This window comes from Anguilla rostrata, chromosome 7 (assembly GCF_018555375.3).
Source record: "Anguilla rostrata isolate EN2019 chromosome 7, ASM1855537v3, whole genome shotgun sequence".
In the NCBI taxonomy this organism is placed as follows: Eukaryota; Metazoa; Chordata; class Actinopteri; order Anguilliformes; family Anguillidae; genus Anguilla; species Anguilla rostrata.
In genome coordinates, this window is record NC_057939.1 from 15,849,239 (window position 1) to 15,867,718 (window position 18,480).

Sequence of the window (18,480 nt, forward strand, 5' to 3'; positions counted from 1 at the left end):
GTTATATTTAGAACATAATGATGCAAAGTGAATTCCCCTCGTGCTGCATTTATTGTATTTCTTTCGAAAAGGAAATTTTGACTGGATTGAGGAAGTGCATAGCTCTGATCAATAGTGCTTTTCAGACTTAACGCCCCTGTCCAAGGTTCTGAAATAGACGGTAGCGACTGGCAGCAAATCAACGTTAGAAAACAAGTTATGCCGGAGTAAATAAGGGTGGGAAATATATGAGAGAATTAATCTGAGGTGCAACCTTAAATCGTGTGATATGCGTATAACTTGGTTATTAGTTGTGTGTGGTTAAAAATAATGCTTTAAATGGGTTAACCACAGATTAATATTATATTTAAACAATTGTATATTAATTACGGGGTACTTTTGCTGCATCATGGGTACAGCATTCATGTTCAATGGTACTTTCTAGTGATCCCCTGATATAGAACCCATAAATATGTAAATGTATCTTTGTAGAAACACATAGAAACACAGTGGAAATTTTGTATTGAGACAAGAACCGATAATAGACACATGGCAGGGGATGTTTAATCCAAAATCGTGCAATGTTGTTGAGTAAAACTTTTAGATCCAAATAAAGCATTTCCTCAAGCTTCAATAGACCTTTTTCAGGATCACATGAACTAGTGGCGTTCGCAAATGAAGTTTATTTAGCAGTGCCAACGCCAGACTTTTAGACTGTGGCTTGTCTTGGTCTCTCTTTCATGTTATTTACGTGAACGTCCTGTAAGCAGTCCCCAGTCTGGATCTGTAATGATGTATTGTTTGAGTAGACTTATTCTCTATGTCTAAGGAAAGTGAAAACCACTTTTGATGCCTCAGATCCTGTGCCATTCAGGAAAAAAAAAACATAATTTGATTGCGATACATTACAAATGTTCCTTTTGTCTCTCCATTTCCCAGGACATCTGAGGTAGATGCAATCCATCAGCCTCGGCAGCCAGGAAAACCCCCCACCCAGGGGGCCCCTGGGCTCAGTAAGAGCCGGACGGTCGATGCCTTCAGAACAGGCCCAACAGCCAGACAGGCCCCACCCGGGAGGAGCCCATCCTCTCTTAGCCTTTTAGAGTCCTTCTCCAGGCAGGAAGCCAAAGAGGAGACCAGATCCAGCATGTTTTCCTCCAATTTCCTGAGTGGGGCCAACCCCCTCAGCGCAGTGTCCTCTGCCGTAAACAAATTTAGCCTCTTCGGGGATGAGGAGCCAGAGGAGGAGAAAAAGCAGAAAGCTGCCACGCAGCAGGTGGGGAAGCTGGCAGGACAGCAGTCAGGGCCTGCCAAAGCTCCCCCACAGCAACAGCAGGGGCCTTTGAAACAGGGCCAAGGGCCCCCTCAGCAAGGCCCTGGCAAGCCTGGGCCCACGCAGCAACCAGGGCCTCAAGGACCTCTACAGAAGATGGCTCCTAAAGGTGGCTCACAGCAGCAAGGGCCCGCCAAACCGGGACCTCAGCAACAGCAAGGACCAACCAAACCAGGACCCCAACAACAAGGGCTAGCTAAGCCAGGACCCCAACAACAAGGGCTAGCTAAGCCAGGACCCCAACAACAAGGGCTAGCTAAACCAGGACCACAACAACAAGGGCTAGCTAAACCAGAACCTCAACAACAACAGGGGCCTAGTAAGCCTGACCTTTGCCGGGAAGGCCCCCCTGGTGCTGGAGCTCAGTCGGCAGGATCTGCCAAATCTGGAGCACCCATCGAGGGGTCTGGTATTTCAGGGCCTAAGCAGTCACAAGGACCTAGTCCTAAGGCTGCAGGACAAAAATCTACCTGCCCACTGTGTAAGACCACCGAACTCACTCTTCACAGCAAGGAACAGCCGAACTATAACACCTGCACACAATGTAAAACCATAGTGTGTAGCCTATGTGGATTCAGCCCACCAGATTCTGCGGTAAGCTTCTATGACATACACATCATTTATGCTAACACAAAGTTACCTGTTTTATTATTAATCCTAGTTTTTTACTAAGACAGCATTTTTTTGCTCCTTGTTTGCGGCAAGTATAAACACTATCTCTTAACCCCTTTGCACAGACGCCAAATCTGACCAGTCCTCGCCCATTTTGCTATTGTTCTATTTAAGGCTTTATAACTCCAGATGTAAGCATCACAGAGACTTGGATTTGATTAATTTACATTCATAATTTAAACAGAATTAATATGTATATTTAGCCGCTGAGATTGGTAGTGGAATGGCAAGGTATTCTTACACAAGAATTCTCTTGTTTATTTTGGTATCCAGTGAGCAGCAATTTTCATTGCTGTATTGGCATACCCATGGACAGTTGTTGGCTTTATCTTGTTATCTTGTTACGGAATACAAATGTTTGGTGGTGAGAGAATACCTTCATAAACTTCCAGTAGATGATATTTTCCAGTGTATCATGCTTGGGCGGTATAGTAGCAATTGAGACTGCAGGTTGGGGCTACTTAAACGGAATGTGAAAATGGTGGCACTTAAAAACTCCATATTTGGCATAGTTTGGTTGCTGGGGCACTGAATGCCTGAGTTGAGTAACTCAGGATCCTGGCCTCCTGGTGATTGCATTTCAATGTTTATTATATTTATCACAAAATAGGCATCAGATTTACATATAAGCACCAGTTATTTTTATTGTACTTTTCAACCAAGGAAAAACGTCCAGGTCATCAAGGTAGATAATATGATTTAAAGTATAGTCTAACTGATATTGCCATTAAGCAGGCAATTAATTGGTGCTAAGGTGGGACTGATAGATACTTACATCACCAGGTGAAGATCTGTCTCCTGGGATCTGGTCTAATGTCACACGTTCTTACTACTTAGCTGTCAGTGTGCTGACACTGTTCAATCTATGTTATGTGGGTCACAGTTTTTTGTTTTTTACCACATCTCATTTACAACTCTGAGCACAGAGACATGGCACAGGACCCATCAACACTAACCCGTCCATACATGCAATGCAAGCCCTATGGTCTCTGGTAGCAATATTAATAACAGTCAATATAAAGGTTTGATTTAAATTTTTTATGTGGGTGCCATCAAAAATAGTGACAGCTGAAGAACGTCACCACTAACAGCATCCATCTCATTCCTCACATATAACTTAGCCTTAGACTTATATAGGCAAGCTGCTGCACACATGCTTTATGTGCATTTGACAGACTCATCTTTCTTAATTCATAGAGTGATATATAGGAAGCTTCTGAATATGTGCCCTTTTTACAATAACTTATGAAACAGGTAATAAAACTGAAAATATATTGTTTTGAACTAGTTTTTCTGCTAGCTACAATAATATGCAGGTTATATGGTTTGCCTTGGTAATTCATATCATTATTTATGCATTCTATACATATAAAATATTATACATATAAAAGTGTAAATGTAGTAAGCTGGAACATACTGATAAGGATGCATATTGACGTCCATTTCAGTTGGCGTCCTCCTTTCTTGTACCTTGTAGCCTAGGTAACCACAGTCATTTCCTGTACAGTAGATCTATAATGTTTAAGTGTGAAACAGCAATGGTCACTTTGTTGATGACAATACAATCTAGGCTGGGAAAAAAGAAAAAGAAATGAGCGGAGATCATATGCATGATCAACTTATAATAAAAACACATCAATGGTTTTAGGAGGGTAGTTCAGTCTCAAATCAGAATGTGCTTCATATAAAATTTCATTTTCACTGACAGTGTTTGAGTTGCAGTAAACATCATGATATCATAAATTCCTTATAAGAGCAGTTATGTCTTTCAACAGATGAAAATTATGCAATTATCATAATTTATGATTACAGTAAGGTTTTAATTCTGTTCAGATATCCCTTTACATGGGAGGATTTCTATATTCCATAAAATGTACTTTGGTTTGGTTAGCCATTATAGTAATAACGTAGCTTAGGACAGCACATGGAATGACTCTTTATTTATTGGATATGTGAATCTGTGACAGGTTGAAGAGTATTTGTCTCTCTTTACTGCTTTTTAAAGAACACTCACAGTTGTTCTCTGAAAATGTATAAGTACAGCAATCAATCTTAAAAAGATAATTTACTGTAAATTATCACTTAATGTACAACATGTCCTTGTAAATATAATTAGAGCTGTGACTTAGTTCAGTATTGAAAAAGAGAAATTGATAAAAGATCATTTATTTTTAATAAATCACATAGAATGAGTTTAGATGTACCTACCAAGGTTACCTAAGGACAGTGGCTATTACAAATCAGTGCTTGGTTTTGGTTTTCACACAAGACTGTCCTGGGTGCCTTTATAACTCTGTGTGCTTACATTCCAGGGGAAGGAGTGGCTGTGTCTGAACTGCCAGATGCAGAGAGCACTTGGGGATGCCCCTGCCCCCCCCAAAATGAAACCCCAGCCGCAGCCCTCCAAGCAGCCCTCTGCACCTGACTCCCCCCAGAAAAAGCAGGCCACTCCAGAAGCGCAGGGCCACACGTCTGAGGTGGCCAAACCTTCAGAGGCTAAGAAGCCCTCTCCTCTGAAGAAGCAGCAGACTTTATCAGATAAAGGGAAGCCTGGAACCCCACCTTCGACCCCTCCAGCTGCGCGTAAAGGGCCTGTCCAAACCCCAGAGAAAGGCACAGGACCCCAGGAGGCACACAAACCATCAGGGACCCAAAGACCTCCAGATCAGCCTGGCCCGACTGGGACCAAGCTGGATGTGACAGGCCCCAAGTCAGCTGGTCCTGCTCCGCACACACAAGCGGCTCAACAAACTTCACTAAAACCCACTCAGCAGGAAGAACGACAGCCCCTGGACCAGAAGCCCTCAGGAGGAGCAGTGAAAACAGATCCCAAAGCGGGCCAAATCGTGCAGGAACCAGGGAAATCCCAGCAGCAGATGCCAAAAGGTGGCGCGGGTCCTTCTCCTGCCAAAACTGGACCTCCCGCACAGGCCCAGCCCCCTCCTCAGCCTCCCAAGCAGGAGTCAAGCTTCTTCGGCCTCAGCTTCGGAGGTTTCTCTGAGCCCCCCAAACCTCAGCCCACCACCCCCCAGGCCACAGAGTCGGTGTCAGGGAAGCTGTTTGGGTTTGGCGGTTTCAGCGAAGCGCCAAAGCAGCCCACGCCAGCTCCGCCCACCGATTCCGTCTCTGGCAAGATGTTTGGATTCAGCTCGTCCATCTTCAGCTCGGCGTCCAGCCTGATCACCTCGGCCGTTCAGGACGAGGCTCCTGCCCAGTCCCCTGCCCAGCCCCCTGCCACCTCTAAGGAGCCCACGCCAGCACAGCCCTCTCCCAAGAAGCCTCCGCCAAGCGAGGTCAAACCGTTGGCTGGGCAGAAGCCAGATCAGCCGCAGCAGGCCAAGGCCACACCACCTACCCAGGATAAGAAGGCCACCCCAATGAAAGCGGAGAAACCTCCAGCAGAACCTCCAAAAACGGCGGAACCGTCCCACCCCCCTTCTAAAGCAGCCACGACAAACTGCCCTCTCTGTAAAGTGGAACTGAATGTGGGCTCCAAGGACCCCCCCAATTACAACACCTGCACCGAGTGCAAGAAGACTGTCTGCAACCTCTGTGGATTTAATCCCATGCCTCATCTCAACGAGGTAAGAGAGGCAGATCCGTTCATTATTGCAGGCAAAATGCTCTATTTGTTGTTCCTGTTTACACAGAAGGCTCTTGTCTTCACAGGGTTTGAAAAGTAGGCAGTTAAACAAATCAGTTTGTTTTAGTCCGAATAATTATTATATAATTAAAAATAGCTGTGTTACCTGGTATTTCTTGTGGCATTTTAATGATTAGCCGGTTTTGCATTTTAGCATTGATTTTTACAGGACTTGTTTCATAATATTATTTTATAGTTTGTTAATTATTGTAATGGTTCTCTTGGTCTTGCCGAAATGCTGATGGATTGTTACATTATTTCTTCTTTATTGAAGGGAAGCCCAGATTTTAATGTTTTGTTGAACAAGTAGAGGTGCGTCGTCTGAGCTCAGAACTGCGGTATTGATCGTGTGTGTCACAACATCAACATGAGTATCTACCTCAGAATAGAGATTCTTTCAAAAAACATTTTACAGTTCAAATTCCTCAGACAACGTTGACAACAGTATTGATGTATATGTATTGAAAGAGGAGCCAGCCTAGAACAGTAAAGCTAATTTTAAAGACTTTCATAATATTATCTTGCCTTCCCTTGGCACATTTTGAATACAACAACTTTAATTTTGTAAGTGATGAATTATCAGTGCATTTACATGTAGCCTATATGTAATTGCTACAAAAGGGGGAAATGTACAATGACTGCTGTAGGTCCACAACATTACATGCATTATTTTACAACATGTGAGGGTATCTTCCACTTCAGTCTTAGTAATTTTTTTTATTTTTTTTTGTATCAAGTTGCCAAAGACTTTTTTTACTGAAAGTATGCGTGTATTCAGGTGTAAAACTGTGCCTCAAAGAGGGGTTAACCATGCTGGGCAAATATTAGAGCCGAATTAATTAATTACCGATTCATTTATTTTCGTTTAATGCATTGCTTGTCCTGCAGCTCTTTTTTTTAAATGTAATGGGTATTTTTTAAATTACCTTCAGTATGTGTATTGAAAGAAATGAAGTAGAATTTAGTAATTGTTATGTAGTAATAGCATAGGAAGGATATGAGAATAGGTATCATAGGTGCAGGAATGTGACTTTATATATCTAGCTTTATTTAACAGATACCAGTGAATGACAAGGCTTCCACATTGTTTGCTGTGTAAGTACGGAAGGCATTCATTTAAAATGAATTCCAGTAAAAATATTTGTTCTGCCATTTGTGTTGCCTAATGGTTGTAGTGACATTCACTTGAACTACTGTATGTGGATAAACTATTTTAGTTGCTTCGGCTTGGCAGTAAGGTATTTTTAACTGTAATGGAAGTAAAGCTGAGATATTTACTTGAACATACACTCTTCTGCACACTCCCCATACTCCCCAAGGCAAGCTTCCAATGAGGTAAATAGTGCTGGGATCACCAGTGTGTATTTCATCTTCAGGTTCCTCTCTACTATAAAAGCATGGCATTTGATGTTCTGATTCAGTACAGAGTTAGTGTCCTTCTTGGCAAATGTCCTGGGAATCATAGACATGTTGAGTGTTGATCTTTATTGATTTGCATTTGCTGTACACTGAGATGATGACAATAACACAACAGTGTAATCCAAGGTGAGTGTGTATATGCTTACCTCAAATCATGCTAGCAATATTTAGTTTACCCAGGGCTCTCATATCAAATCAAAGGGATGTAAAGTGACCTGCCTCCGATGCAGCACAGTGATATACACAAGCAATGCATTATCAGGGAATGGATTTGTCAGTCCTGTAACAGAATAAGATCATGCTGCACCTCTGAGCACTGGGTGGGACATGCTCACATGTGGGTTGCGGTCCTAACAGTATAGCCCGGCAAGTACCTTGGCACAGCAGTAGTAATTCCCTGATCTATTTTGGAAACAGTTTGCTGAAGCTGTTAACTGACAAATGGCTAAAACATGACTTTAACTGCCCCTCAGCACACATACCCTAGGTAGGCTACATCCAGCTCTCTGTGGCATCAAAGATACCTTATCAAATAATAGTCAAGATGGTGGGCTCTATATGCCTGACATTGAAAGTTCTGTTCCTGCAGAACAGCAAAACTAGGGAGGGAGGCTCAGTGTCTCTCGTGATCAATGCTACTTGTCTCCTTTGAAATGTGTCCTAGCTTCTCTCATACTATGGATTTGGCGGTAGTGGGTGGCGGTCGCTGGGATCAGAGTGCAGGTTCTGCTTCCACTAGCTTGTAAACATGCAGCTCTGCTATATGCTGAGTAAACACAAAGCCTGCATATTCAGTTAAATGTGCTCTAAGGGCCTGGTGTGCAGTCAACATGACAGTTCTGACTGTTGCAGTATTGCATGTGATTAACGGTGTGTCTGGAGAGTGGGGACGCTTCCACTTTGAATACATATGGTTTTGTCAGACCTTTGTTGGCATATGTCCAGTTTTAATCTGCCTGTACATACCGTGTGTATCAGCACTCCTGAATTTTCCCTGTCAAACCTAAGGAGAATGCTTTTTCATTTGTAAGAGCATTTATTAAAGATTCACATTCTGTCTTTTTCAGTTAAGCTGAGGCTCAAAATTAAAATGTTTTGCATGTTGGTTTCATCAGTGAAATGGTGTTATATTCTGCTGACATTTGAGAGTTAGACCCCAACTCTCTAATGTCACCACAAATGTATTAGTTAATTAGACAAGAACCAGCAATCATAACTTCTATTTTCAGGTAGGCAATTAACAAGTAGTTAACAGCATAAATAAATTTACATCAGCATATTAATTATACAGTACAGTCAGCACATTTTAGTCATGGAAGCAATATACCAAACATAAATGAATCTTTGGCCTCATCTTTACTGAAGAAAATGTGTGGATATTCTATAAATGTGCAGTAGTTGCTGATTTCTTTTGATCTGTGCACCTCTCAAATAAGAAGGCAATCCATTTCTGTTAAAAATGTGTAGTCATCTGGTTGCAGAGGAACTTCTGGAAAGTAATTGAGCATGGGGTGATTATCCCATGTGTGTTTGCTTCCACGGTACAATGTTAATTATATATGGATTAGTTTGAAAATTATAGTTCTGCCATTCTGTCCATGCTGATTGAGCATTGGCACTGATGAATATGGTTGGCTATGTTAATGTAAACACGTGTGGCTGGATCAAATTAGACACACTCAAGCATTGCACACCCTGGACTAAGATGAATGATTTTCTTAATGCCACTCCGCTCAATGTGGGATGCAAAAATGAATGAGCTTGGCTACTTTTCGGGATCCAGGGCCCTGAACATCCCACACACAGGTGCTCATTAAAAACTGTATTGTTATTAGAGTATTGTACAAGCTTTCTGTTCTGTGCTTCTCTTTTCATAAAAGCTTACACTCGGAGTGAGTCACCAGTACAGCAATCAACCTGGTTATGGACTATTAATCTGCGCTTAACATGTGCATGAAAACACAAAAGGGATTTAAATAGAGTGACAGGAAGCTTGCATTCAAGAGTATTTCTCAAGCAGTTTAATTTGAAAGAGGTATGGATGCCATGACACCAAATAGGCTCCTCTTCTTCATTCTTCGGTTATTTTGCTCACTGCTGGTACCGGGATATTCCCCCTAATACATAAAGAGATGTTGTGAGATGTTGCACATTCGAGTTAGCGCACTCTGCGTCTCTATTTCTATAATTCACAGAGCGCTTGTAGTGTATAGGTGTGACACCATGGAGAACGTTTTTGCAGTTATCTGAGGCAGAAACTTAATTAATTCTCTGTTAATTCTCAGTTCTCAGCTAGACTATAGTCATCTATTGATATTGATGTGTTGACACTTAAAAAGGGAATCCTAATTGAAAAATTTCTGTTGGTAATTGTTGATAAAAATTACAACCATATGAATAGCTTAATGGGTTCAGTATTTTGTCTTTTTTGTTGTTTGGGTTCACATTGTGTTAAACCGTAGACTAACCCTAGCAATGTGCTTTTGTTCTGTACAACATTATCCTTAAATTATTTGGTTTGTCATAGAAGCTTGCAGTTTTCCAGTGACTCTATGATGAGATTGTAATGGAGGCTCCCTATGGAAGCTTATTTGTAGAGGTGTAGTTAGAGTTTCCACTGTCGGAGGCTATGTAGACCATCTCCTGTTGTTTAGGGAGCATGGGTGAAATCTGTGATTTTATTGGTGTCAATGGGGAGAACCCAGCTCTAACCACTGCTTCTATGATGAAGATAAAATATCCTAGATCTCAAGGCTGCAGGTCTCTTGTTCACAATAAAATATGGCAGCAGTTTATTGAGTTGATTGTCATGGCAGATAAAAAATATTTTATTTGCCTGGAGGAAACTTTATTAAGTATGTAGTCATATACGAACATATTGAAATATCATTGCATTTATTGTGCAGTGAATTACTTTTTACAAATATCAGAACAATTTTCTGTTAATACAATTTTCTGTAGGTTGTAGATTGAAAAATCTCTGGGATAATCTAATGCAAGGTACCGTGATATGTTGTACACAAAAAGGTCAAATCACTGAATGTGCATGATTCATAAACTGTGGGTGACCTTTAATTTGATGATCGTCGTGTGAGGTGTTGTAAACCACGGAAGGGGTGGAGCTTCCTTGTGTTTTCAGTGACTCACCCATTCAGAATGACGCAGAGAAAACCAGATAGGTTTGAGTGTGTCAGACGTGGATTCATTTGATCATTACATGTTTCAAGAATCCTAATTAACAAGATACCTAAATTTGGTGTTTGTACTGTTTACTCCCACTGGAGTGGGGACACAATCATTTGGTTCAATTTTAGAGATTCACTCTGACTGTTTTCGTGCTAATTGCAGCTGCTTCTTTATTTGTGGGCAGTAGTCTGACAGCTAAAAGCATACATTGGTTTCTTACTTGGAAGCACTCAGCAGGCACTGTATGCAAAAATATTTAGGAGTGGAAAAATGACAGCGTATTATTATCACAGTCAGTTATAGAGGCTTGCATTCCCAGTAACATTGTCTTTTTATTGAGATCATTCGCGGGCTTGGTGTAAGAAAGAGCCAGCAAATTCCTTAGCAGTAGGGACCAATGGCACAGCCAGCAAGGCATTTGCATATTAATGATTGGCATCTGGGAGGACCAATAGTCCAGTAATTAATAATATTAATAATAGGCTGCATACTTCATTTTTACAGTCATTTTCACTCCATGTGCTATGTTTGTTATTGGCTCTGTGCAAAATAATGTTCAGTTGCTCATGTACACTTTTTGAAAGTTGACTTTGAAAAATGAATACACTGGAAAATATGGTAACTGGCTGCAGCAGCTGCCTACCTCCCTAGTAATGTGGGCAAGTATTGTTTGGGAGCCTGCCCAGACATCATGAATAAACATTGATCTACGTGTCATGATGGCAGGCATTTAAGCATGCAAGAATGGTGTTTATGAGCTGGTATATTTTCACATAACAGTAATAAGCATTATTGGGGTTGTCTTCTATAAAAACTTAAAAAATAATAATAAATAAAATAAAAAATAAAATAATATTATTAATAATAATAATAATAATAATAATAATAATAATAATAATAATAATAATAATAATAAATAATTTTGGAGGTTACTGCTTGAAAATACAGGTGGATGTTCAGTTGCTGATTTACACATGGCCTTGTAAGAGCAGTCCTCCCTTTTGAGGCTGAGGTGCTCCATTAATTTGATAGAGGTGTAACAGCATTACAATGCTGGGAGCTGCTCTACAAAGTTCAGGCGAAAGCGGGGACACACAGGAGGCAGGGACGCAGAGACGAGCCGCATCAGGGCAGTGGCACCTGACACACCCGCATGAGCACCGTGTCTCGGCCATCTTGGCTCCTGGCGCTGCTCTGTGGGGGTCCTGTTCTTCCGACAGCCCCTCATTCTCAGCCAGCCGGTTGTCACACCTGCATCTGTGGCTCAGAGTGAAATAATGTGTTATGTATACTATATACATACAGACGTGTGGCAAATTAAAGAAAAAACCAACATAAAGTGTCTTGGGTAGGGTGTTGGGCCACCACGAGCTGCCAGAACAGTTTCAATGTGTCATGGCTCATATTCTGCCCATCTCTAGAACTCTACTGGAGGGATGAAACATCATTCTGCTAAAAGATATTCCCTCATTTGGTGTTCAGGTGATGACGGTGGAGACTGTCTATCACATCGGTCCAAAGAACTCCCACACATGCACTCGCCCACTTGTTGAAAATATGGTGAAGGAAGACACATCTGACCATATCACTTTTTTCCACATCTCTGTAGACCAGTGCCTATGGTTTTTGCACCACTGAACTCTCAAATGTGCATTTGTCTTTGTAATGAGGGGTTTATGCACTGCAACCCTACTATAATATCCCTCTCTGTGCAGTTGTCAATGGACTGTTCTTGCTGACACCGTCTGATCACATCCTGCATTGACATTCTCAGTTATCTGAGAATGCGTTGCTCTTCTGTTTTCCCTTACATATCGCACTAATGTACATCGAATGTCGAATGTGCGCTTTCGACCACAATTTCCAACCCTATTTACTGATGTCTTTCCCATAGATCTAAATGCAGATGCCACTTCAGTCACTGTTCCTATTGAAACACTAGCCAGTAGTGCAGTCTTTGTGACTGAAGTGCCTGCATAAGAGCCCCAATAATAAACCCTCTTTCAATCTTGCCATCTTGATCCAAAATCGAGGTCAACTTGGCCTGTTCAGCATTTTTAAACATGCTACAGAGCACAATAGGATGTTAATTGCTTGATTGTATTATGCAGTACACCTGTATGGAAGCATCTGCATTTGTTATGTTTCTCCACTCATTTATTCAGGTTTTTCCTTTAATTTTGTTACTCGTCTGTATGCATGTCTGTATATACATGTCTATGTGCATATTGTCTGAGTGGAAGTCTATGAGCTGAAAATAGACAGGGCAGAAATCTTTCCTCTAAACTGGTCATTCTCCTTAGCATGTTATTTGATTAACAAATGTGGCAATTATCTAAATAACTCTTGCCCATTGGCAGGTAATTATATTTCTCATATAAGTGTGTCAAGCTGTGGAATTGTATTTTTTTTCATGTCACATTAGAATACTGAAATGAGAAGACAGAGCCAATTAGTAAAATCAATCTAGTTACTTAAATAGGTCAGTTTCATAGTTTTGAGTTTGAGTTTTGAAGAATCTTTGAGTGCAAAATCCCATACGGCCTAAGAATCTGTTACAAGATTTGTGAATTTTTATCCGCATTTAAATATGTGTTAAGTAACTGTTGTTCACGTCAATGTTTGCTACTTCTGACATTTTAAATCCTTGGCATGCCTCAGTATTGGGCATATAGAATGAAGAATTATGAAATGCCATAAAGAAATTAGGAAAATAATTAGTCACTGATTGGTACGGATTATTCTGCTAATTATATTTTTCATTGTTCATAGAGCAAAATAAATGAAAACTGGTTGAGACCAATTAAATTATGATTAAAGTATTCTCATCTCTCCTATGTCCATTTCAGAAGCTGCTCATTGGCCCATGTTAATTTGTGTGTGTGTGTGTGTGTGTGTGTGTGTGTGTGTGTGTGTGCGCATGCGTGTGTATGAGTATGTATGTATTTGTGTATGTGTGTGTATGTGTGTGTAGGCGTGTGTGTGTGAGTGTGTGTGTGTGTGTGTGTGTGTGTGTGTGTGTGGGTGTGTGTGCATGCAGGATGACCCTAGTCACATCTCATATGTCATATTGTGGTGATGTACGCTTGACTGGCCACGTTTTGTCCTCAAATGAAAGCACTAAAAGAAATGTGCTGCTAATATTCAGTGGCATATCCGTGTTGATATTTATTCCCCGGCCTGGTTCAACAAGACAGCTACAGTATTTGGTTTTGTGGATATATCATTGCTGCATTCCCTTCTAATAATAGATAGTGTCACGATTATATTGTATGTTTTGTATTTTAGAAAAAAAATGCAACTCAACTCACCACCGGTCTCTTGAAACATGCCAGTAGTTTAATAGGAATGTGCTCTTGCGATATCCCTCAAAATTCATTTCCAGAAAAAAAAAGCTGTGTAATAGAACATGGCGTATCATAATTTCGATAATGTCATTTTTCATTGATAGCGCAACATTTAAAATTTTAAACGGACCCACTTTCAAGTACTCAGCAGTGTGCGTGCGTGTGCTGCCGCGAGCTCCGTGATATACGCGCTTGCCCAGGCGCCCCACGCCGCGGCACGCAAAATGGCACGTTCCATTCCTGAGACAGATTTACAATCGGGCTCGGCCGCCCCCTGCACACTGTTATTGAAAAATAATGGCCGTGCGATGGCCTTACGTAATTCACTGCCTGCTGCCTGCCGCAGGGCGCTGAGCTAGCGCCGAGCGGTGCGTCGTTCCGCCAATGGCTGACTGCTGGATGGAGAACACGCGTGTCCTTTGGCCGGAACAAAGAACGACACACAAGAGCATGTCTTACCTCAGGGGGTTTCGACCTCCAGATAAAGAAGATATTATTATAGGATTACGGCAGCAGTTTATTCATTTCTTTGTTTACTTATGTATTTGTCTGTTTATGTATTTACTGATGCATGTATCTATTTATTTATTTATTTTGCGATTCAAAGCCCCTTTGAAGGCAGAGAGAGCGTGTCTGCCCCTGTCTGACTGACACAATCTTTTATAACGCATAAAAGGAGTGGTATTTTTAGCGAGGTACAGTCGCTGGCTGCCAGTGAGGTGCCGGAAGCCAGTCCTGTCCTGCAGATCCCCTGTGACTCACTAGGAACGCAGTCAAAGCCAGCGCGCGTGTGGGAGCTTTTGTCGTCTGGGTCATTTTCAGCACCGGTGTTTGAAATTTCATTGCCGTCATCTCGCGTTGGCTTTCGTCTGTGATGAAAGGAAGCTAGCCGAAGGCTAATGTTTGCAGTTTGCACGTAAATAATGGATACCTTTTGTTTTGGAGGGGACAGTCAAACCTAAACTGTTCTCATAGGATATAATTAATATGTATGGCTTGCCAAACTACACATACCACATTACAGCCCCTATTTTTGCTTTACAAAAATATATTACTATGCTGATAAATTCTAATGGCTAGAGGTTTTTTTTTTTTTGCTGCTGTGATGTATCTCAGTGAAGCAGTTGTTGTCTGAAAAAGGACTTCTGATCATCTTGACAGGAAAATGAATCAGAAGGAGAATCCTGGTTTAAATCTTTACTTTAAAAGAAAACCATCTTTGGTCATGAATTGAATTATTTTTCTTCATGAATTAAGTTATCTTCAATCATGAATCAGATGATGTATGTGCCTCAATGTCTGCTTTGATCATAGCACAAGTTACCATTGATAATGAATTGAGTTTTCATACATCAGTCAAGAATCAAGATGTCCTTCATTATGGATTCAGTTATCTTTCATTGAGAATGAAGTTATAATTGATTTGTATTCAGTCATGAATCAAGGGAGCTCCAAACAGAGGCCCTGGGGTAATGCAACCATGTCACTTTCCCAGTTTGCCTGAGAAGAGAATTATTTCCACTGGATCATTCATTTCTAAACAAAGCTTATATTATTTACCTTAGCATTAACTACAGACAGTTCCAAGGTGACATTTTACTCATTCTATTCCTGAGTTATTGGGGTTTTGTTTGCAAGGACTTTGTAACATCCGGTAAGACATTTTTGGTTTTAAGTATTATTATTTTTGCAACATTTTATTTGGCAGACGTGCAATAAGTGTATACAGAAGGTCACTGGAACAACTACAGAACATGGATCAGATAAGGTACAATTCTCATAAGGTATCAGTTATCCATACTGTAGTCATGAACATCAAGTCTAATTCACATAGTAAGCATAGGCTAACTCAGTAAAGCTATGACAAGTCATGAACTAGAAGTGAGGCATGATTACAGGGGTATGATAAAGAGCTACAACAGTACATTATATGTACAGCTATGTCTGAGAGAATAGTCTCATCCGTTTTGTTGATCAGCATGTAGCACCTGCTGATTTTTTTCACTCTTACCTCAAAATCATCAGACACAGCAGTGAAGTATCACAGTTATTTTCAGTTTTCTTAAAAATGCTTTTGTTTTAGCATTTAAACCAATGATGCTATTTTTGCTTGTAGGTTTTTATTACTGTTATTGCGCTGAAATGCTTTTATTTTCCATTATTTGGAGTGTAATTATTTTCATAACTACAAAATATTCCTTAAGATTTCACATTTACATTGAATAATTTGTATCTCTATTTCTGTAAGATCTAAGGAAACTGGCCATGAGTCCAGAGAATTACACAGACTAAGGCCAGTAGTCAGTGGATTTCTTTATCGTTTAATTAAATGTAATCATGTTTTTCTTTACTTCAGAATACATACAACACTGTGAGTTATCTCCTATAATGAATGAAACATGCTTTGCAATAATGTATGGTATTTGTATACCTTTTTTTTGGTCAAAATGTTAGCTGTGATTTGTAAGGCTACTGAAATACCACACTCAGTGCTGAGGCCCACAGTCATTAAGAGGTGTTCTAGCATTTAGGCTGAGCCAGAGAATAGAGATTTTGTGTATATAAGCAACCGTGACAGATACTGAAGGAGCACTAAAAATAGTTCTGGAAGAAAAACGAGAGAAAAGTTACCTGACGCTGAATCAGCAGTATTCTCCTTCAGCTGCTTTGAAGCACTGAGGTTCTGGGAGGCATTGGGCCTGTGGTAATGAGGCCTCACTCCTGCCATTTTTATAAGCAGTGAGCTTAATTAGTTTATAATGCACTCCCATGTTGACACTGCTACCTCAATAAAAAGACACTATTCAGGGAAAAGGAAGGCAGCTTTCTCAGATGTCGTTTATCCCTCATGTTTAGAATACGATGCAGTTATTATTGAATAACTACCTTTTTATACAACATTTGCCATTATTTGCAATTTGCACACACACACACACATACATACAGAAAACACAGCACAGTTACAAAGCGAGACGTGTGTTAACAGTTTTTTAATCATTGGAAAAAGTGACTTATTTTGGTGTGAATCATACACTTTTTTGTGTGAACTTGTGATTCACACAATCACACAATGATCACTTTTTGTGTTTTTTTTTCCTTTGTGCTCTTTTTGTGTTCTTTTCTGTAGTAATATGAATTACCAGTGAATGCAACAAGAGAAAATGTTCTGAATACCAGTGGCCAGCTTCAAAAAGAAAACAATTTTGAGTGATAAAATATTTGGGGTTTGGCCTCATCAATGCCGAACTGTGTGCGTGTCTTTCATCAAAGGCTCAGTGATTTGCCATTTGTCATACGGGTGAGGTCAGAGGCCTGCGTTTTGTTGCTAAAGCAGAGCACTCTGCTTATTACAGATCAGGACTCTCTGCTATCATAGGAGCCTGATTTATTGAGATGCCCGTCTTGGGGGCCGTTGAAAATCCAGTATATTAGTCGGCAACAGCTGTTGCCAGGAGTACCTGCCAGGAAATCAATAAGGTGCCAACACACATTCTGCTGGAACAGTGAAACAATGGGGCAACATTGCACAAATAGGCATCATTTAAGTCATTTTTCAGACGATAATTAAATTCAGACTTTGCCAGTGTTGTCTGACCATGTTGAATTCTCAATGCCTCTTGCTTGATAAACAGAAAAAAAGAATCTCCTCAGATATTTCCGTGACAGCCATGATGGTTCTTGTAATTTGGCAATTCAAGTATGGCTTAAGGCACTGGACAAATAATAAACGCTATATTTTTGTCCAAGTAATTGAGTCAATAAATAACACTGCAAGACACTTTCAGAAGAAAGAAAATGTGTTGATGCAGTATATGTATTTATTTGTGCAATGCAATTCATGTGTTATGACAGATATGGATCAGCTGTTAAAGTACAACTAATCCATAGATAGCCTATATGAAATGCAATTAAGTATTCAATACACAAGGGCAAAAGTGCAATCACTTTTGACTGATGATTTTTTTTCTCACAGTAGCAGTTTTTGCTAAACTCAGATCATTTCAGATTTTCCAGATTTTTAAACAATTATACCCTATACGGAAGCAGTATTGAAAGGAAGCAGTAATTAAGTGTGTTAAAGTATCTAAATAGAGAAAATATTATCCTGACAGCTGCCTGTCGTGATTTTTTTTGGCCTATTTTTCTCGTGATTTTTTAAAGATTTTAACATCGTAAAGCCCTATACCTTCAGAGTGCATGTCCATCCATACAGTTTTGCTTTACTTTGTTCGAATAATATAGAAGTGTGAGGCATTGTTTTCAACTGATGGACCATTAGAAAGCTGACAAATAGCTAGGGAAAGTACCTTCACTACTTGGTTCCTCCAGAAACTGGTGTTTGTGGGTGGGGAGATTGAGTATGTACAATGTCTACCCCAGGGCTTGTGATTGAGTGTGTCAGCTTTGATTTCACTGTCTGCTGTCATCTTTGTTCTGAATGGTTTGTCTTAAGCTCATGGCAGCTACAGACAGGAAAAAGAAGCAAATTCTGTATAAATCACCAAATGTGTAGTGGGGTATGGTGACTGGGTGTCCCAGAGGGTGGAAGCAAGGTAGGTAACTTAATTTTTTTCAGGCATAAAAGACCCTGGTTTTAGTGATTGAATGAGCATGATAAGGCAAAAGTTGAATATTCTCTGCTCATACCGGAAATGACCTTGCCCAGCTACCTTGCAGTCATATGTCTATCATGTGAAAACGTTTGCCTATAGGAAGCCTAAAGCTAGCATCACAGTTAAAATATACATCATCCCCTGTGCTCTTCTCCCTGGGCCCTGTGGCCTTTACACGGTGCCTTTAATTAAAGAAAATAAATGGCTGTCAGCCAAAGAGCAGATTCTCCTCTCACCCTCTCCTGAAAACCAGGGCTGTAGGCATGAAAAAGCAAATGCTTACTAGTG

General features: G+C 40.4%; 1 protein-coding gene across 10 annotated transcripts in view; it reads left to right on the forward strand.

Moving 5' to 3' along the window:
* Window positions 1–18,480, forward strand: part of pcloa (piccolo presynaptic cytomatrix protein a) — an 82,856-nt gene that overhangs the window by 5,061 nt on the left and 59,315 nt on the right. For all 10 annotated transcript variants that reach the window (XM_064343131.1, XM_064343133.1, XM_064343136.1 and 7 more), the window contains exons 2-3: window positions 919–1,906; window positions 4,297–5,568. In XM_064343131.1, coding sequence (XP_064199201.1) covers window positions 1,127–1,906; window positions 4,297–5,568 — 2,052 coding nt within the window. In that variant the 5' untranslated portion in view covers window positions 919–1,126. The remainder of the gene's footprint in view (window positions 1–918; window positions 1,907–4,296; window positions 5,569–18,480) is intronic.